General features: G+C 40.6%; 1 protein-coding gene across 10 annotated transcripts in view; it reads right to left on the reverse strand.

The window, feature by feature from the left end:
* LOC138835050 (protein FAM114A2-like) overlaps nt 1-22,309 on the reverse strand; it is a 62,512-nt gene extending 40,203 nt beyond the window's left edge. For 7 of the 10 annotated variants that reach the window (XR_011374393.1, XR_011374396.1, XR_011374394.1 and 4 more), the window contains exons 1-4: nt 18,583-22,309; nt 17,422-17,887; nt 15,764-15,906; nt 10,086-10,281 (exon numbers count right to left, since the gene is read on the reverse strand). Coding sequence is in view for 1 of the 10 variants with exons in the window: in XM_070033748.1 (XP_069889849.1) it covers nt 10,086-10,205 (120 nt within the window). In the remaining 9 variants the exon portion in view is untranslated. The remainder of the gene's footprint in view (nt 1-10,085; nt 10,282-15,763; nt 15,907-17,421; nt 17,888-18,582) is intronic. The other 3 variants (XR_011374389.1, XR_011374391.1, XR_011374392.1) reach the window with 3 other exon arrangements.
* Nucleotides 22,310-22,336: the final 27 nt, after the last annotated feature.

Raw genomic sequence — 22,336 nt, forward strand, 5'->3', positions numbered from 1 at the left:
TCAGCAGAGACAATCAAAGCAAGAAGAGCCTGGAATGACGTATGCCATGCCCTAAAAACAAACAACTATCAACCAAGAATACTGTACCCAGCTAAACTCTCCTTCATAACTGAAGGCCAAATAAAAACCTTCCAGAGCAAAGAAAAATTGAAACAATACATCTCCACCAAACCAACCCTACAAAAGATTCTTAAAGATGTCCTACACATAGAAAACCAACAAGACCTCAACAAAGGCCAAGAAACTGCACCCAAACTGAGAATCCAAGAACCTTAGGAAGAACCCAGTTTTCGCAGCCCCCAAGAAGGTGGATAACATGGCAGGAACTCCCAAATACCTCTCAGTCCTATCTCTTAACGTTAACGGACTGAACTCTCCAATTAAGCGACATAGACTGTCTAGTTGGATTAAAAAACAAGACCCTTCTATCTGCTGCCTGCAGGAGTCACATCTTGCCCGTAAAAACAAACACATTTTCAATGTTAAAGGCTGGAACAAAATCTACCAAGCAAACGGCCCTCATAAACAGGCGGGAGTTGCAATCCTAATATCAGATAAAATAGACTTCAAATTAAAAATCGTGAGAAGAGATAAAGAAGGTTGCTACATACTAATTAAAGGATCTCTCCTTCAGGAGGATATTACAATTCTAAATATCTATTCGCCAAACAATGGAGCACCCAAATTTATCAAAGAAACACTACTTTCCCTCAAATCCCATATAGATCCAAAGACATTAATTGTTGGGGATTTTAACACACCACTCTCCCCACTAGATAGATCAACTCGGCAAAAACTCAACAGAGAAACCGCAGATCTAAACAGCTGCATAGATCAACTAGACTTAACAGACATTTACCGAACATTTCACCCAGCAGCATCAGAATACACGTTCTTCTCAGCAGCACATGGAACGTTTTCTAAAATAGACCACATTTTAGGCCACAAAGCAAACGTCTAAATTCAGAAACATTGAAGTTATACCTTGCATTCTCTCTGACCACAAGGGAATAAAATTAGAACTCAACACCAAAAGCCACCAAAGAAAGTCCGGTATCACATGGAGGCTGAACAACACACTGCTGAATCATGAGTGGGTCATGGAAGAGATTAGAAAGGAAAATCAAATGTTCATGCTATTCAACAAAAATGAACACACAAATTACCAGCTCCTCTGGGACACAGCAAAGGCAGTACTCAGAGGCAAGTTTATAGCTCTGAGCTCCTACATCAACAAATTGGAGAGATCTGAAACTAACAATTTAATGACACATCTAAACCTCCTTGAAAAAGAGCAGCAAGATAAACCCCAATCCAGTAGACGGAAAGAAATAATCAAAATTAAATCAGAATTAAATGAATTAGAATCCAAAAAAACTATAGAAAGAATCAACAAAACAAAGAGTTGGTTCTTCGAAAAACTTAACAAAATTGACAGACCCTTAGCAAACCTTATCAGAAAAAGGAGAGAACACACCCAAAGTAATAAACTCAGAGATGAGAATGGAAACATCACCACGGAAACAACCAAGATTCAGAACATTATAAGGGAATAATTCTCAAAACTTTATGCTAATAAGTTTGAGAACTTGACAGAAATGGACCTTTTGCTAGCAAATATTGACATGCCAAAACTGAACCAAGATGAGTTAAACCAGCTTAACAGGCCCATATCAAGCATTGAAATAGAAAGAGCAATAAGAGACCTCCCAACTAAGAAAAGTCCAGGACCAGATGGTTTTACAGCGGAATTTTACAAGGCCTTCAAAGCAGAGCTCACACCAATACTCCTCCAACTCTTCAATGAAATTGAGAGAGAAAGCTCACTACCGAACACATTCTATGAAGCCATCATAACCCTCATCCCAAAACCAGGCAGGGACTCATCAAAGAAAGAGAACTATAGACCCATTTCTTTGATGAACATTGATGCAAAACTTCTCAACAAAATTTTGGCCAATCGACTTCAACAATTCATCCAAAAAATCATACACCATGATCAAATAGGATTCATTTCAGGGATGCAAAGCTGGTACAATATACGCAAATCAATTAATATTATTCATCACATCAACAGGAGCAAGAATAAGAACCACATGGTTATCTCAATAGATGCAGAAAAAGCATTTGACAAGATCCAACAACCCTTTATGATGAAGGTTCTGGAAAAATTAGGAATCCATGGATCATTCCTCAATACAATAAAGGCTGTATATGACAAACCTACAGCCAGCATTATACTCAATGGTGAAAAACTAAAGCCATTTCCTCTTAACTCAGGTACAAGACAAGGATGCCCACTCTCTCCACTTCTCTTCAATCTAGTATTAGAATGCCTAGCTACAGCAATAAGACAAGATGCAGACATAAAGGGGATCCAAATAGGGAAAGAAGAAATAAAACTCTCCCTCTTTGCAGATGACATGATCTTGTATTTAAAGAATCCCATAGACTCCACTCCCAAATTACTCAAGCTGATTCAAAACTTTGGCAAAGTAGCAGAGTATAAAATTAACCCCCAAAAATCAATGGCTTTTCTATATGCCAACAATGAGAAAAGTGTGGCTGAAATTAGGAAAGCAACTCCATTTGTAATAGCCCCACAAAAAATAAAGTACCTAGGAATTAACTTAACCAAAGAAGTGAAAGACCTCTATGATGAAAACTTTAAAATCTTGAAAAAGGAAATCAACACAGAACTTAAAAAATGGCAAAACCTCCCATGCTCCTGGATTGGCAAGATTAACATCGTGAAAATGGCAATACTTCCCAAGGCTATCTACAAATTCAACGCGATACCTATCAAAATTCCACCCTCATTCTTCAAGGAAATAGAAGAGGCAATCCCAAAATTCATATGGAACAATAAAAGACCCCGAATAGCAAAAACGCTCCTCAACGGAAAGAACACTGCTGGAGGAATATCAATACCAAATTTCAAACTCTACTATAAAGCCATAGTAATCAAAACAGCTTGGTATTGGCATAAGAACAGACCTCAGGACCAATGGAATAGAATTGAAAACCCAGAAATGAACCTACAGACCTATAGCCATCTAATCTTCGATAAGGAAGGTAAAACAATAGAATGGAAGAAAGACAGCCTCTTCAGTAAATGGTGCTGGCAAAATTGGTTAACTACATGTAGAAAACTAAAGCTAGATCCTTATATATCACCCTGCACCAGAATCAACTCCAAATGGATCAAAGACCTTGAACTCAAAGCAGACACTCTGAAAACATTACAGGATGGAATAGGAGAAACCCTAGGACTCCTTGGCTCAGGCCGAAATTTTCTGAATAGAGACCCGGAAGCACAACAAATCAAAGAAAGGTTGGACAAATGGGATTGCATAAGGTTGCAGAGCTTCTGCAGGGCAAATGACAATAGAAAGCCCACCGATTGGGAGAAGATCTTTACTAGCCATACAACAGACAAGGGTCTCATATCTAAAATATACTTGGAACTCAAAAAATTAAACCACCCAACAACAAATCCTCAAAGAAACAACTGCCCAATAAATAAGTGGGTGAAAGACTTAAAGAGAAACTTCTCTGAAGAAGAAAGAAGGATGGCCAATAGACACATGAAGAAATGTTCAACATCCCTAGCCATCAAAGAAATGCAAATCAAAACAACATTGAGATATCACCTCACACCAGTTAGAAAAGCAAAAATCAAGAACTATAACAACAACAGATGCTGGAGGGGATGTGGACAGAAAGGAACCTTACTTCATTGTTGGTGGGAATGTAAACTTGTTCAACCACTTTGGAAAGCAGTATGGAGGTTCCTCAAAAGACTTCACATAGATCTCCCCTATGATCCAGCAATCCCACTTTTGGGCATTTACCCAAATGTATACAAACAAGACCACACTAAAGCTACCAGCACAACTATGTTTATTGCAGCATTATTTACCATAGCTAAGATATGGAACCAAGCCAGATGCCCCTCAGTAGATGAATGGATCGAGAAAATGTGCTATATATACACAAAGGAATTCTATGCCTCCATCAGAAAGAATGACATTTCCCCATTTGTTAGGAAATGGAAAGGTTTGGAAAAAATTATATTAAGTGAAGTAAGCCAGGCCCAAAGAAGCATAGGTCCCATGGTTTCCCTTATTTGCAATATCTAGTATAGGTATGAGTCAAGCGGAAAAGGTCAGATAATGTGATATTAGGAAAATGAACCCTTAAATATGTATTTTAATGTTTTCGTTTCTTTCATGCATGTGTTTCTAATGCATTTATAAGATTATTTCTTTGTTGCTTTGTATGTCCCTCCCCCACAGTGTAACCCCCGCTTTCACTATATTTGATGTCAATATAACATGTGGAGGAGATGGGGATAAACAAGTCGTTTAAGGATTCAGGTGGACCTGTTGCAACAATGAGAAGTACAAAATGTCATGTCAAAACCAACTTTACAATGTCGGTGTGGGGGGGGGGCGGGGGGTATCATTGGGGGGGGAGGGGGGAGGCTGGGAAGGGAGGTGAAGGGTAAACAAAGGAGGAGGCTGCAATGCTTGGTAAGAAATGTATGCATTATCCTGCCCATGTAATTGTAGCCCCTCTGTACAGTATGTTCTCAAATAAAATAAAATTAAATTAAAAAAAAAAAAAGAAACAAAGAACTTCCACTCATCTGGTCAAACCACTACTAAATAACTCCATGCTGCTGATCACATGTATGGTATATATGTGTACACCAGAGGAGAACCAGGAAGATGACACAGAACTAGAGGGAATCAGGGAAAAACATACAACAGCGGGACCCATCAGCTGCACAGGACATTGACCAAAATGAACTAAGCAACTTAATGGCAATTATGGGAGGGTGGGAACAAATGGGAAAGAGGGAACAGCTGATACTATGCAAAACAAAAGAAATGTACATACCACCCAATGCGGAAGAAATGACTGTATCACAAAGCTCATAGAACTCATAAATGTTATACCGTAATAGACGATTTGTTCCAGGAAAGTTAGAATGTGTTTGTGACTTTAACAGCATCACTATCCCACAATACTGTGAAATTGGGGAAATTATGTAATCAATCACAATAAAAAAATAAAAATTAAAAAAAAAGATTGAAGTCCACACTAGACTCCCTCTAAACAAGCCTAACAGAGAAGGAAATGGTGACACTGTCCAAAAAGAAATGTACTCTTAGCAGGGCACCAGTGGCTCACACCTGTAATCCTAGCTACTCAGGAAGCTGAGATCCGAGGATTGTGCTTCAATGCCAGTCTGTGAGACTCTTATCTCCAATAAACCATCAGAAAACTACAAGTGGCATTGTGGCTCAAGTAGTAGAGCACTAACTAGCCTTGAGCTCTAGAGGTGAGAGAGAGGCAGCGCCCAGGCCCAGAGTTCATGTCCATGACTGATAAAAAAGAAATGAACTCTTTACCCACCTTATATAACTGTAACCCGTATCTTTTAGTAACAGTTAAAAAGTTTTTAAGTATGAATCTGAATTGGGAAAGCAGGACAGGGTCACTGGTGACTCATGCCTATGGTCCTAGCTACTCTGGGCTGAGATCTAAAGATCACAATGGAAAGCCACCAGGGCAGAAGAGTCTGTGAGACTTTCATCTCCATTTATTTATCCGGCAAAAACGAGAGGCAGGGTTCAAGTGCCAGCTGTGGAGGAGGGAGACAAGGTAGACTGTGAAGACGGAATTCAAGCTCCAGTGCCAGAACATACACATTAAAAAAGAAAGAGGCTGGGCACCGGTAGCTCACAACCATAATCCTAGCTCACAACCATAATCCTAGCTACTCAGCCTTGAGCAAAAAGGTCAGGAACAGCACCCAGGCCCTGACTTCAAGCTCCAGGAACATCACACACACAGACACACACACACAGACACAGACACACACACACACACACACACACACACACACACACAGACACAGACACACACACACACACACACACACACACACACACACACACACACACAGCAGAAGACAACATCCTTAAAGGAACATGACAAAATTGCAAAAAAGATACCAAGTGATTTCATTGGTATCTTTTATCTCAAACTTCTAAAAAAAACCCATCTCCGGTATACTTTCTTTCACAGTGAAATTAATGCTTAGAAATTTTAGATGGGAAAGACGTTAGGATGAAAAAGCCACCCATTCTATTCTGGTACACTTAATATTCAACTAAAATCTAAGTCCATAAAACTTCCACTGAGTAGTGGGAGTTCTCTACTCATGAGACACAAGTAAACACAACCTAAATTCTGTTCTCCATGCTAGTCTTCAAAGGTATAAAAAAAGGTGTATTCTCCCTATCTCCTTTCCTTAGATTTTCATATTCATGATCCATTAACTCTCTAACTTTTTAAGACATTAATACTAGCCACTCTTCCCAGGGTTCTCCATGATTTTTATTCCCCTTCTAAAACATGGCTCTGAATGACAAATATCCTTCAAGTCTTATGAAATCACTGCTGTTTACTATCCAAACATACTTCTAACTCCTGTTTTCCTTGTCCACTAAAAGCAATTCCTGATAAAAATTTCTGAAAATGCCAACACTTTAATCTTCCAACATCTCAAAGCATCAGAGTTAGACATTAAACCATTCTAGCTGCTGGGAGCATGAGGAGAAATGAAACTTCCTGTCTCTGTAACTCCTGAATTTGAGCTTATCTGTTTGAGAATACCATACCTGCACTCACAGCATGATCTGACAACAATTACAAAATCATAAAGAACCCAACAAATAAAAGTGAAGATACCAGGCCCCTACATTCGCCAAAATAACATGCAATACTCTATTTGTAGAGTTCTTCAGGGAGAAAAATAAATTCATTTTTAAACACATAGTGTGTTAGTCACAGACAAAGTAGCCTCACTTATGCAAGCATCATTAAGAACAGTGCCTCATATATGGAGTAATTTGCCATGTCCCATGAAGTTATCTCTCCATTCTACTGACCCATGCACTATGGACCCGAAAGTAGGTCAATCCAGTTCTCTCTTAGGTATTCACAAGTAGTGATAGTGGAACCTATTAGTATCTGATAGGTATGTATGCCAAGACACAATATAACTCTGAAGATGGAGAAAGACAGGTAGAATAAATCTCCTTCCAGAGAAAAATGATAGAGATGAGCACAGAGTATTAAATGAGAAACAATAAGGGCTATGAGAGATGAAGAAAACAAACTGGTTTTTCAAAACTTTTCCATATGGATTAGAAGTGCAGGTTTCCTTTTGATCAATACAAACTTTCAAGACTAAACCTTGGCACAGGCCAAATTTTTCTTAAAAGAGACCCAGAAACACAACAAATCAAAGAAAGATTGGACAAATGGGATTGCATGAAATTGCAGAGCTTCTTGCATGGCAAAGGACATAGTTAGCAAGATCAATAGAAAGCCCATGGATGGGGAGAAGTACTTCACTAGCCATACAACAGACAAGGGTCTCATATCTAAAATATACCTGGAACTCAAAAAATCAAATCCTCCAAAAATAAATCCTCAAAGAAACAACTACCCAATAAATAAGTGGGTTAAAGACTTAAAGAGAAACTTCTCTGAAGAGGAAATAAGAATGGCCAATAGACACATCAAGAAATGCTCAACCACCCTAGCCATAAAAAAATGGCAAATCAAAACAACATTGAGATACCACCTCACCCCAGTTAGAATGGCTAGAATCAAGAACTCTAATAACAACAGATGCTGGAGGGGATATGTACAGAACCCTACTGCATTTTAGTGGGAGTGTAAACTTGTTCAACCACTTTGGAAAGTAGTATAGAGGTTCCTCAAAAGACTACATAGAGCTCCCCTATTACCCAGCAATCCTATTTTTGGACATATACCCAAATGATCACAAACAAGACCATCCTAAAGCTATCAGCACAACTATGTTTACTGCAGCATTATTTACCATAGCTAAGATATGGAACCAACTCAGATGCCCCTCAGTAGATCAAGAAAATGCAAAAAAGAAAATAGAAAAAAGGCTAGAATGTACCTCAGCTCAATGGCAAAACCTTGTCTAGCTAGTGCAACAACGTGGGTTCAATGCCCAGTTATCAAAAAACAAAAGGCAGAAAAACAATCAAACAAACAAAGAACAAAAGGCAAAAAAATAGCCCTAAATGAACAAAAATACTTTTTGGTCCTGACAGATTTAAATTCACCTAGCCCTGGTTGCCAAACAAAGTGCTAAGCAATTCTTATATTCAACATATATGACGATATAATTTTAATACATAGAAGTCCTTGAAATTACTTCAGAGGCAGAGTAGAGGGATATGAGCAGTTCCAAGACACAGATCTCTAACTGGCAGCTGGATTCACAAGACAACACACCACACCAGTAGAATGTCCCCATGTCCTTAGTATCAAAATTGCACAAGCTAGCTACTGAATCCAAAGTATCCTAGGACTTAATGTTTCCATATATAGACCTCCAGCATGTTTGACTTCAGCTGAAATCTCACTGGAACTAGGGATCCCAAGGGAAGTCTCTGCCTTTTCAATGATATTTGAAGTATCTTGTCCTAAAGAAAAATCAAAATGTGTTGCTCTTTATTACCCAAACTAAACAAACTAAATTTCAAAAATGTAATATCAAAGTCCATGTGTCTAAAATCATGATAGCTATAAGACAGTTTATTTTTAACAATTAGGGTTATTAATCCTTGGAAATATCTCCTTAGTATAACATTTTTTATACAAAAACTCTGATACAACATCACTAAAGAACAGACATTTATAGCAATTCCTAGACTTCATTCTAATAAGAAAATGCTAACAATTCTACATGCGATGTCTATCATCTATCTCATGATCACTTGTCTTCAAACAATAAATCCCTTGAACAAATGTAGAAGGAGATTTATTAACAAAGTCCCTTGTAACAATGTAAACGAACACAGACAGTCATGAAGTGACTGATGATCTTACACACAGTGGCTAATGTAGCTGAGCCTGAGGAGAGCAAGGACTTGTTCCAGGTGCCCCAATATCCCCATCTGGCCTGGGATATATCTTTGGAAAGTTTCCTACTGTCCCAGTAAATGATCGGGGGAGGGAAGACACTAGAAAGTATGAAAGGGCTGGGAAGGTGGCTCAGTGGTAGAGCGCTTGCCTTGCATGCCTGAGGCCCTGGGTTCGATTCCTCAGCACCACATAAGCAAAAAGGAAAAAACTGGAAGTGGCGCTGTGGCTCAAGTGGTAGACCGCTAGCCTTGAGCTGAAGAGCTGAGGGACAGCGCCCAGGCCCAAGAGTTCAGGCCCCACGACCGGACCCAAAAAAAAAAAAAAAAAAGAAAGTATGAAAAATTAGAGAGAAATAGTATAATATACGTAAGTTATCTAATTATTAGCCAAAGTATGGGGAACCAAATAATATTTGCTTAATGCACTGCTTGACTGACAGACACTTGCATGTTTTCATCATGTAGGCACCATGCAGCAAAGGTAATTACTGCTGATGGCATTTATAGAACTGAAAAACTATTATTTATGGTTGTAAAAACAAGTAAAGAAGTTCAATCCTAAATTAGCATTGAGCTCGAGTCTCTTAACCCCAACTTCTTTTTCCTTGTACCAGGGCCTCACACGTTTGGTTTGCTTGCTCGTGACTGGCACTCTACCACTTGAGCCATACCTCTAGTGTAGCATTTTGCTGAAATTTAGTTGGAAATTGAATCTGCATTTCATCTGGACCTAAGCATCCTCAGGAGCTAGGATTACTGGTGTGAGCCAGGGGTACCAGGTTAACCCCAATATTTTTAAATCCCAATATTTTATAGAGATTCTAGCTGGGCACCAGAGGCTCACACCTGTTTTCCTAGCTACTCAGGAGGCTGAGTATCTGAGATCTGAAGATCACAGTTCAAAGCCAGCCCAGGCAGGAAAGTTCATGAGACTCTTATCTCCAATAAACCATTAGAAAACCAGAAGTGGTGCTGTGGTTTAAGTGGTAGAGTGCTCACCTTAAGTTGAAAAGCACAGGGACAGCGCCCAAGCGCAGAGCTCAAAGCCCCATGACCCACAAAAAAATAGAGATTCTAGTCAGTGGCTGTCTGTAATACCTGAAAAGGGAGAACTTCTGAAGTCTCAGGGTCCCTGGAAGACCCAACATCTGGTCTTTTCAACTGGGCACTACAGCTTCCATTAACTTTCTTGATTGGCATGTTGGTCAACAGATTCATTAGTCTTCACAGACTCAGAATTCTCCACTGACTCCCAGTTTCCATCTTCAGTTATCACTGGAGTCTCAAGGATCATCTTTATCAGAAAGCCCAAGGGAAAAAAGTGATTGAGGTCAGCTTTTTTAGTATACATTATTTGTCTAAATCTTTTGACACTTTCACAGAGTCACAGGCAGGAACATTAGTAAATTAATACAGACAAGATCCCACAGATCTTCCCCCACGTTCTCCTAATAACAGCTTCCATAACTGAAGCATAATTCATTGTGGCAGAATCCACCAATCTTCAGATTTCAACAGATTTCAACTGAAACTCTTTCACTTCAAGAAGTATAGATGAAATTACATAGCATGCCACTTGTTAAGAATTTTTTACACAGCATTTAAGTCCCTCCAGACCAACTTCTATTGTATTAAGACTTTTTTTATTGTTTCTGAATAGTCCATGCTATAAATGTACTTTGGGACTATCACAGAAATAAGATGATTCAGAAACCTTATGTATAGGTGTTTATGGGAACCAAAGCTTTCTCTTGGGCTACTCAGTTTAGTTTTAAATGTTACTGTTAGGCTGGGCATGTGCCTTAGCAGTAGAAAGCTTGCCTAGCATGCATGAAGCCCTGGGTTTGATTCCTCAGTAACATATGAACAGAAACTGGCACTGTGGGTCAAGTGGTAGAGCACTAGACTTGAGCAAAATGCTCAGGGATAGTGCCATGGCACTGAGCTCAATCCACAGTACTGTCTCAAAACAAGGTATTTTTCTATTCTTTTCCCAAGTAAACTATCACTTCATTTTCCTAGTGGCAATGTATGAATAATCAAGTTCCCCTGAATTCTGATCAACCTTGTGTTGTCACTATTTTGATTGAACCATTCAAATAGGTATGTAGTGGTACCTCACTGAGCCTTTTAAATTGCATTCCTCTAATGGCTGGGACAAAGGCATCCTTTTATGTGCTTATTTGCTGAATATATATTCTTCAGTGAAACATTTATTTGTATCTTTTGGTCATTATCCAATCATTGTGTTTTGGTTTTTATCATTATGTACTACAGAGACTTGAGAACACTGTTTATTAGAGATTTAATTCCTCTACTATATGGCTTGCAAATATTTCACGCTAGTTTATAGTTTATCTTTTTCCTTTCTTCCTAGAGTCTTTCCCTGAGCAAGTTTTTCATTGTGAGGAGGTTCATTATCTATTTTCCCTTTTACTGACTATCCTTTAAAATCTTTAGTAATCACTTCCTACTAAAACTCTTCCAGAGATTTAATCTATCCAAAAATATTTCTGTCAGAACAGTTTTTTAGGGTTTTGTTTCCTATTTATGTGGTGGCCCTAGGGAACAAAAGATGTCCCTAATCCTTTTGCTTTTGTTTTTTAGATAGGGTTTCCCAAATTTGTCTAGGCAAGCCTCAGACCATGAATTTCTTACCTCTGCCTCTCAAGTACCTGAGATTACAGGCATACACTACCATGCTTGCTATCTCTGAAACACTAACTTTTTGTTTGGTCTGCTCTTAAACCTTAATCCTCCTATCTCCTTCTCTGGAGTGTCTAGGATTATAAGTATAAAACACTATTCTGGGCCTTTTGCTATTATTAAAAATATTCATCATAAATATACCAAAATTCTGTTAGTATTGGAACATTTGATGTGACAAAAGAGATGACGATTGACTTATATTTTACACTTACTTTTTTTTTTACAGTGCTAGTGATAGAACTTAAGACCCCACACATACCAGGGAAGAGCTCCACCATTTGGCTATATCCATTGAATTCCTACTTTAACATTTTTTTTGCCAGTCCTGGAACTGGAACTCAAGGCCTAGGCACTGTCCTGGAGCTTTGTTTGCTCAAGGCTAGCACTCTAACCCTTGAGAGACAGCCTCACTTCTGGATTTTTCTGTGTATGTAGTATTGAGGAACTGAACAACGGGCTTCATGCATGGTAGGCAAGCACTATTACTAAACCACATTCCCTGCACCTCAGATCAACTTTTAAGCAACAATTCAATTACCCAATCTAATTCCTTCCAGAAGAAGAGAAGGAGAATCAAATACCATGAGAGAATAAATGTATTTCCTCCTCTTTCCTTCACTCTTCTCTTGTGCTCTCTCTCTTTCTCTTTCACCCTCCTTCACCCATACACACAGGTATGTATAAACTATTTTATAGAGAGATGGATTACATGTAGGAAAGAGCCAATATATGACAACAAATGTTTCAAACAGATTTAAAAAACTTATTAACAACTAAGGCAGAAAGACCAGCACACTACTATAATTAAGATACATACCAAAAATGCTAACAGAAAGGAAAACACCCATTTGAATCAGGAGACATGATTCATACACAAAGAACCAAACACAAGTCTAGAGCTTGGAGTGTCAAATCTAGCCTAGAGATGTTTTTAATTTATCTATATAGTGCCTAAACTTTTAAATGAGTTCCATGTTTAAAAACCAGTCTTCATACAAAAGTGCAAGTGTCCAATTTCCCTTGAAAACTGAAAGATCTAGCAACAAAGGCTATATAGTGACTGGTTAATAACTACTTCATGCCAAATAGCTACTGGTCCTTTTAGGCAATGCTCCTGCACCTCAAAATTGGCACTCGAATTCAATTCACTCATTTATGTTAACTGATTAGCCCTATAGTCATCTGCAAATACCTGCCATGAGACATACATCAGACTGTGACAGGTGAAAATGCCAGAGAGAGTGTTCAAAGGTATAAAAACAATCCATGAGAAAGCTCAAAGGTATACATGATACCAGTTGCCTGGAGCCATTAAAATACCAGAGAGAAAAAGAATCACGAGGCATGAAATCAGAAGGCAACTTTAAGATACCTTGGAGCTAAGCTGTAGGTGTGTGTGTGTGTGTGTGTGTGTGTGTGTGTGTGTGTGTGTGTGTTTGTGTGTGTGTGTGTGTGTTGTATACTATGTGTAATGCATGCACTATATGTAATACAAAATATATCATTGTAGAAATGTAATTCATTTAACTTCATATGATATTAAGACATACTCTGAAATAGGAAACAATGGAAATCTCTATACTTTGGTCATCACCATCTAAATTTGAATCTACATGATTAAAAATCATTTAGAGGGGCTGGCCAGGTGGCTCAGTGGTACAGTACTTGCCTTGCATGCATGAGGCCCTGGGTTCAATTCCTCAGTACCACGTAAGCAGAAAAAGCCCGAAGTGGCACTGTGGTTCAAGTGGTAGAGTGCTAGCCCTAAGCTGAAGACTTGAGGGACAGCACCCAAGACCAGAGTTCAGGCCCCAGGACCAACCAAAAAAGAAAATAAAAGATCATCTAGAATGTGTTAGGATGGAAGACAAAGAGTTTATATTGTTTATACTGTTAATATTATTAGTAGAAGGAATGTAGATACTCTACTCTCAATAAATTCATCATCTCTCAGCAAACATAAATAAATAACAGGTAGGTGAAAGTGCAATTGCATTATTTAATGGTTTCCTAAGTTTTCTGGGTATTTTATGATGAATTGGAAAAGAGAAATATGCCAGTAAATTAAGAAAAAATAAGCCAAAAGGATTCATATTTTTAAGGAACCAAAATGCATATGCTTTGTGTCTCTCACTCCTACCATCAGGCTGCCTTTTCCCTCCTTTACCCTTCTCAGCAATCAAGGCTTACCAGCAACTTGCTCCTGCCAACCTCAACTTGGGGAGTACCATGCACCCAGCCAGCACATAGCCACTCCTGATGCCTACAAAGTGTGCTCCCAATGCCTGGGAAATACTTCCCCCTGTGGGGTGGGTCTGGCCAGGTATACTTCTGGGTCCGGGTTTTTCTTTGGTCTGAAGTGGCTGGGCTCTGGTTCATTGAGTTTGGGCACCAACTGGGTGGTTTAAAGTTTGGCTGACCATAGTCACTGGAGTGATGTCAGCTGGGAAAAGGAGACTGGGGGTGTCCATCTGCATTTGTGTTTTTGAAGATCTGACCCTCCAACAGGTACTGAGCGCTAAGTAGCCTCCCAACTATCCCGAGGTCAGGGATTACCCAAGCCACTGATTGGCAAGGCCCAAATGGGCAGAACAGGGCTGTCCAGGCCAGTAGCAAAGTGTTTGCAAGGACGTTTAGTTATATGAATTGGGCAGGAGAAGGTGAGGGAGGACTAACTAGCAAATGCAAAGGCCTTAACAAATTTTAATAATCCAAGAAAAGAAAAACAAAAAAATGCTGCAAAAAAACGGGTCAAGGGGATTGTAATGTGGCTTAGTGATAGAGGCTTGCCTGGCATGCATGAAGCCCTGGGTTCAATCCCTCAGTACCACATACACAGAAAAGGCCAGAAGTGATGCTGTGGCTCAAATTGTAGAGCACTAATCTTGAGCAAAAGAAGCACAACGTCAGTGCCCAGATGCTGAGTTTAAGCCCTAGGACTGGCACAAAAAAATGAGGGGGAGGAGGTTTGCAAAAAGGAGGTCTGGGACTTGAACACCTGGCTCGTCGAGCTTATGAGATGGGATAAAGTTGTTCTCTCTCTCTCTCTCTCTCTCTCTCTCTCTCTCTCTCTCTCTCTCTCTCTCTCTCTCTCTCTCTCTCTCTCTGTGTGTGTGTGTGTGTGTGTGGTTAATTGGAGATGAATCTCAGATTTTCTGGCCCCCAAAACATTAGACTCCTGAGTAGCTAGGATTACAGGCATTAGCCACCTATGCCCAGCTCAGGATAGTTTTAACTCTTAATATGGAACTTAATGGGAAAAGACAGTAGGTTTCTAAGCAGACTAGTAAGATGCTTTGATTTGTGGTTTTTAAGATGAGTCCCCCTTCCCTCATTAAAAAAGATGCATCTCATTATTTATCCTTCAGTAGTGTAAATGTGTGAAGTCTGGAGTTGTGGAGCTAGAAAGGTATAAGTTTATAAATATAAGGAAAATGGAACTTTTCAGAGGTAAAGAGATTGGATTTTTTTTTTTGGCAGTCTTGAGGCTTGAACTCTGGGGCTGGGCACTGTCCCTGAGCAATTCAGCTCAAGGCTAGCACTCTACCATTTGAGCTACAGCGCCACTTGCGGTTTTCTGGTGGTTTATTGGAGATAAGAGTTTTACAGGTTTTCCTGCCAGGGCTGGCTTTGAACCCTGATTCTTGGATCTCAGCTTCTTGAGTAGCTAGGATTACAGGCATGAGCCACCGGCACCTGGAGAGAATTGGATTATGTAAAAATCCAAACATGTGGCTGGGTATCAAACACAGTGGTTAGATGTCTAGCCTAGCATGTGCTAGGAGAGAAAGGAAGCAGAGAGAAAGAAGAAAAGAAGAACAAGAATAAGGGAGACAGGAGAGAAAAAAAGAGAATCTATGTTTTCTACTGCTTCAGTGGTTTCAGTAGAGCCATCATTCTAAATAAACCTTCCCCAGATAAGTCTCCGATTTGTCTGCCTGGGCTGGCTTCAAATCTGGATCCTCAGATCTCAACTTCCTTAGGTAGTTATAATCGTAGGCTTGAGCCACTCTAGCTCTGGCCTCTTAACCTTCTGTTTTATCTAGTAGCTGCTAATTTCCTCTTACCTCATTTCTGGGGCTTGAACCCAAGGCCTGGGCATTGCTCTTGAGCTTTTTTGTTCTAACCTAGGGCCTAGCCACTTGAACCACAGCTCCACTTCCAGATTTTTTTTGGTGTTTCACTGAAGATGAGTGTCACAGGTGAAAATCTATTTAAAGAGAACAGTAAAAACAATGTAGTTAAACAATTGTGTCAGAACAGGAGCTCAAAGGATCATACTTTGAAGAAAAGGTGCTGGATTCATGGACACAGACTATGACTTTCACCGTCCTTAGATTTAACATAGTAGTAGATACACAGAGACACTAAATAAATGCTGCTTGATACCAGTTCCATTTTGTGTTGCTTATATTAAACCTAACTCACTTTGTGAATGTCAGTTTGGAAGGAAACTATCTTGCAGAAAAGCTTATAGGCAAATCTCCAACATCAGGCTAGGTTCTCAAACAGAACTTGAGGCACTTCACAAGCTGGGCCATTTAGAGATGAGGCAGAAGATCTTGCTGGAATACCAACCTGGCCCATGTCCATCTCAAGCAAAGCATCTGGTTCCCATCTGTTTCCTAAGCTAAACCTGCACAGAGATACTCTTTGAAGAAAATCTCTTTACAATTGAACTATAGACTCATGTTATTTGCCAATTATCATGTAAGAAACAATGGCCTCATCCTGAAAAATACTGGCAAGGATCACCTTAAGTAGATGACCAAAGATACATCCAGGCAATGAGACACCAGAAATTGATATGACATAACTGAGCTTTCTCATTCAGTTATAAAATTGGGCACAAACAAACAAGGAAACCAATATATGCCTAGCTGGGTTCCAGTGGCTCACCCATGGAATTCTAGCCAATAAGGAGGCTCAGATCTGAGGATGTTGGTCCAAAGCCAGCCCAGAGAGAAAAGTCTGTGACATTCATATCTCCAGTGAACACCAGAAAACTGGAAGTGGGTGCTGTAGCTCCAAGTGGTAGAGTGATAGCCTATAACTAGCTCAAAGAGAGCACCCAGGCCCCGAGTTCAAGCCCCAGGACCAGCCAAAGTAAAAAAACACCCACCCAAGTCACACTGGAAGGCTTCCCACAGGATCAGTAGCTGCCCTTTTCAAAAGTGTCAAGCTCATACTAAAGAAAAGACAGTGGAAATGTCACAGACTGGAGGAGGCAGAGGAGGTCTGACAGATCAAGGGAAAGCAGGATCCTGGATGGATCCTGAGTGGGAGTGCCAGTTCTGAGGCTTGAACTCAAGACCTGGACACTGTCTCTTAGCTGTTTTGCTCAAGGCTGGCACTCTACCACTTGAGCCACCACTTTACTTCAGGCTTTTTGATGGTTTGTTGGAAAGAAGAGTCTCACAGACTTTCCTGCCCAAGCTAGCTTTGAAACTTAATCCTAAAATCTCAGCCTGCTGATGAGTTAGGATTACAAGTGCCAGCTATATTTTCTGTTTTATCTTGCAATAAAAATAAAAAGATTGGGGGGGAGGGGGGAGGCTGGGAAGGGATGTGAAGGGTAAACAAAGGAGGAGGCTGCAATGCTTGGTAAGAAATGTATGCATTATCCTGCCCACGTAATTGTAACTCCTCTGTACAGTATGTTCACAAATAAAATTAAATTAAATTAAAAAAAATAAAATAAAAAGATTGTTTTCAAAATACATACTTGGGAGGGAACAAGGGAGAGGCTCTGCTAGTACTGTTGACTCTAGCCGTTTTTGTCTTATGCTACAGCTGCAGGGCAGGCCACATGGGCAGGGTGTGGTTCAGGCACAGGCTCAGCCTGCCTAGAACAAGGAGGTAAAAATGAGGTGTACATAGTTCTGACAATAGCTAGTGGTCTTGTTTGGCCTTCTAGTGTAGAGAGCAGAAGGAAATAAAATGAGGAAATAATAGTTGAGGGCACAGTATGTAATCTCATTATGCCATGACAAGATATTTGTTCTTAACCTGTCAAGCAAAAGAGAAAAGGTATATGTTTCTCATCAAGGATAGATACCACCTCAGTGGTCACTTCTCAGTCCTCTTTGCAAACAAATCCCAATTTTGTCTCATCATCCATTCTGTTGGTTTCTGTGTTTACATGGGATGTCTGGTGCTGCAACAGCCAACTTGGGATGATGAGCTTTAGCCTGTGGAGAATATACCCAGTATGGTCAATTCAAAAGATGGTAGGAATATAAATATAAGAAGACAGACTAGGTGCCAGTGGCTCAGGCCTGTAATCCTATCTACTCAGGAAGCTGAGATCTGAGGATCATGGTTCAAAGCCAGCCCAGGCAGGAAAACCTGCGAAACTCTTATCTCCAATAAACCACCAGAAAATCAGAAGTGGCCCTGTGGCTAAAGTGGTAGAGTGCTAGCCTTGAGCTGAGTTGCTCAGGGACAAAGCCCAGGCCCAGAGTTCAAGCCCCATGGCTCACAAAACAAAAGACAAAAAAAGAAGACAGTACTGAGCCACTGAATTAATGAATTCTACCGTCTCCCTTGTGCTATGGTTATTATTTTTTTCTTTTTTTTTCCAGGGCTGAGGACTGAACCCAGGGCCTTGCACACGTGCCAGGCGTGCGCCCTTCCCCTGGATAACCCCCCAGCCCCACTGTGGTTATTATTATGTGAAATAATAAATCTTCCTCTCACTGAAATGAGTTAGGCCTTCTATAATTACACCTAAAAGCAACCAAAATTATGCTTGAGTCCTAAGGGAAAATAAAAGGCATCTAGAAGTAATACAAGAAAAAAAATATAGGTGAAAAATAAAAATAAAGGCTAAAATGCATTAGGTGCATAGGGCTCTGAAAAATCTCCCAGGCCTGAAGAAACTCACCTGGAGTTTCAGAAGCCAGCTCCAATTTACATTTAACCATCTAAGTCTAGTTGCTATCAAGTTCTTATAGGCAGTGATCCCTGAGAAGAGGAAGAAAAATGAAAGGGAAATAAAATTAAACAACTGCCAGTGGAGAAACCAGCTTTACATGATCAATTTCCTTCCAGGGAATCTCTATTTGTCTGAAGAGAATTTCTTCATCAGATCCCTGGCCCCAAGTCAGAGACAGGTATATGAGGAGGAGACAGGACAGGGCAGCCTAAGATGGACAGTGACTCATCTGGAATGGAAGAAAGAGCTAGCATGTGGCAGAGACTGAGCCCAAAGCTAAGCCTGACTCGATCCAGAACCTTCCCAATGCACTGTCATGCCAGAAATGAAAGCCAAGCTGCAAAGCCACCAAGAGCTGCTTCTAAGCCATTCTGAAAAGTGCCCACATTCACCCAGGCGTCTCACCAGAGACCCCAGGTATAGTCCAGCAGAGCACTTGAAAGCAGAAACCCAAGAAGCAAAGCAGGTGGCCTGCATCCAAATTCAAGAAATGTAACTCACTCAATTGTCACTGTGGCCAGGCCTGAGATTTCCAGTCAGTCCCCTACACTCTAGCCTGAGGACAGGACCTATTAGGATGAGACCATATAATAAGACACGGATGAAGGCCCTGTCTGACTGCCACTGCCATTAAGAACAGCATTATAGATGGGTGCCCATGGCGCATGCCTGTAATCCTAATCAGGATGCTGAGATCTGAGGACCATGCTTTGAAGCCATCCTAGGCAGAAAAGTCAATGAGGTTCCTTATCTCCAATAAAGCAACAAAAAAGCCAGAAGTGGAGCTATGACTCAAGTAGCAGAGTGCTAACCTTGAGCAAAAAGCTGAGGGACAACTTCTAGGATGGTGGTGTGGGGAAAGACTAATACCACAAGCCCCTTTAGGACAGGTGCTCTCACTTATGCCCATTTCCTTCAGAGCATTGCATAGCCCTCACCTTACTGACTTGCCTCTCCCTGTTTTAACACAGGATATTCACTTGGCCAGTCTATCTTGCAGCATCCCTAGCAAAGCAGCTTTTTCTCTGGGGTTTAACCAAGGAGCCAATACTGTCTGTGATTGGTTAACTGTGCACAGTCCAGAATCAATGATACCTGGGGTCCATCTGGCTTGGCCATCTACTGTTGTAGCTTACAGCATATTGTTCAACACTTCTGTTTTCTTATAATAGTTCTTGCTCATGGGTCCTAACGGTCACAATAGAATAACTAATAGGGTTACTTGTGTACACACACACACACACACCACTGCAACAGTACTACAAGGGAAACAAGGCAACTCAACAGGGAGCTTCAGGATTCAAACATCTACCACATCCTAAGTATTTCCTGTTCCTTCTTAAGTAATTATTAATATTATTCCTATTTTGGTGCAAGTACTGGAGAGTGAACTCAGAGCTGGGACACTGAGCCCCACTCAACTGGGGACTGAACTATCCCTAAGCTTTTTTGTTTTTGTTTTTTGTTTTGGGTCTGGTCATGGGGCCTGAACTCTGGGCCTGTGCACTGTCCCTTAGCTCTTCAGATCAAGGCTAGCACTCTACCACTTGAGCCACAGCACCACTTCTGGCTTTTTTTTTTATTACTTATGTGGTGCTGAGGAATGGAACTAGGGCCTCATGCATGCAAGACAAGCGCTCTACCACTGAGCCACCTTCCTAGCCCTTCCTTAAGCTTTTTCTGCTCGAGGCTAGTGCTATACCATTTGAGCCATACCTCCAGTTCTGGCTTTTTGCAGGTTAATTGGAGATAAAGAGCCTCACAGACTTTTCTTTCCAGGTTGGCTTCAAACCAGGACCCTCAGATCTCAGACTCTTGAATTGCTAGGATTACAGTGGTGAGCCACCCGCACCTGGGTACAATCTGTTTTTTTAATGTTTTTTTTGAATGTTTTTTATATCTATTAGATATGGAGATTAGGAATCTCTGCTGCTCTCTTTTTTTCTTAGCTGTATTTTCTTTTTCTTAGCCCCTTCCTTAAATGATTCTTTATTTTTTATTTATTTATTTATTTTTATTTATTTATTTTTTGGTCAGGGGTCCTGAACTCTGAGCTTGGGCACTATCCCGCAGCTCTTCAGCTCAAGGCAAGTGCTCTACTGCTTGAGTCACAGTGCCACTTCTGGGTTTCTAGTGGTTTATTGGAGATGAGAGCATCATGGACTTTCCTTCCTGGGCTGGCTTTGAACCATGATCCTCAGATCTCAGCCTCCTGAGTAGCTAGGATTACAGGTATGAGCCACTGGCGCCCAGCCCTTAAACAATTGATTCCCTATCTGGTAAGAGGAACAATGATTTCACCTCCTAATGAGTAGGTTGTCACAGATAGCAGTCTGTGAGCATGAGACCTGTCATATAATAACTACTTACTGAAACAGGCATGACCTGTAAGGGCAGAAAGAAAAGGAGCTAATGAAGGGGACTCCAGGAGGACAAGGCAGCTCTTCTCTGATAACACTAAGAGCTCCCAGAGGTCAGGGATAGTATCCTCAGATCTATGACCCCACATGGACAATAGGCTGATTCTCTACATATCTGATGTCACAGCAATCTTAGTACCAAGAGTGGCTCCTTTGTGCCAGGACAGGAAGGAAGGAAGAGGACAGGGGGGCCCATAGACAGGCAGCTCCTGAAACAGATCACCAGGTGACAAAATGAAGACAAGAGTATAATCAGGAGACCATCACATCCTCTGCAAGCTTCTCCACCAGAGGCCAGCAGCAGAGGAAGACAGACAGCCCACTGTGGGTGAACATGAGCACCACACTGGGAAGGCCCAGAATGGTGAACCAAAGAAATATAGGAAGGGGAGAGCTTTGGAGATGTATATCAGCTCTGACTTTTACCAATCTTGAGATTGCTCCTCATGGTCCTCAATTTCCTTATCTGTACAAGGTGGAAAATTATCATCTTGATCAAATACAAGGACAGGGGAGCCCTTGTTCCAAAGAGAGACATAAATGGTAGTCATGTTATGGAGATTTTTTTTCTGAAGGTAAAAACTAACCTCCTAGCCAGATACTAGTGGCTAATACCTGAAATCCTAGCTACTCAGGAGGCTAAGATCTGAGGATCATGGTTTTCAGCCAGCTCAGAAAGAAAGGTAAGTCTTTGAGACACATAGCTCCAAATAACCACCAAAAAGCCAGATGTGGAGCTGGGACTCAAGTGGTAGAACACCAGCCTTGAGGAAAAACAAACAAAAAACAAACAAACAAAATCTCCTGGCCTTGCATTTAAGACCTAGCCCTGCATTCAAGCCCTAGGATCCGCAAGAAGGAAAAAAGGAGGAAAAAAAAAAAACTCTCCTCAAACAAGAATACAAGCTAAGAGGTTTTCAGCTGAATGCAACTAAAATAAAAATGGGAGAGCCCGTTGTTTCCTGAGGATGACTATTTATGAGGCCAATTTCATTTTCAAGTGCTAATGAGTCCCCAAAGCAGACCCATGTACAGCCTGGAGTCCAGAAGAGTGGGAAGACACCCAACCCAAACTTTGTGGAAGCTCCAAGGACACTTGTGGCGCTCAATCAGAGTGTAATGATCAGAGCAATAATCTAAATAATGAACAAGATAAAGTGTGGTGGAGGGGAGGAGAGAGAAGATACAGGTGGAAAGGAATAGTACTTAAGTTTTTTGTATTTCCTCAAGACAAACTTCTGTCTGGAATAGATTAATTCCATCTATATATTAATGTGGATTAC

The sequence above is a fragment of the Dipodomys merriami genome, unplaced genomic scaffold, assembly GCF_024711535.1.
Source record: "Dipodomys merriami isolate MVZ:Mamm:240054 unplaced genomic scaffold, mDipMer1.0.p SCAF_2240, whole genome shotgun sequence".
NCBI lineage: Eukaryota > Metazoa > Chordata > Mammalia > Rodentia > Heteromyidae > Dipodomys > Dipodomys merriami.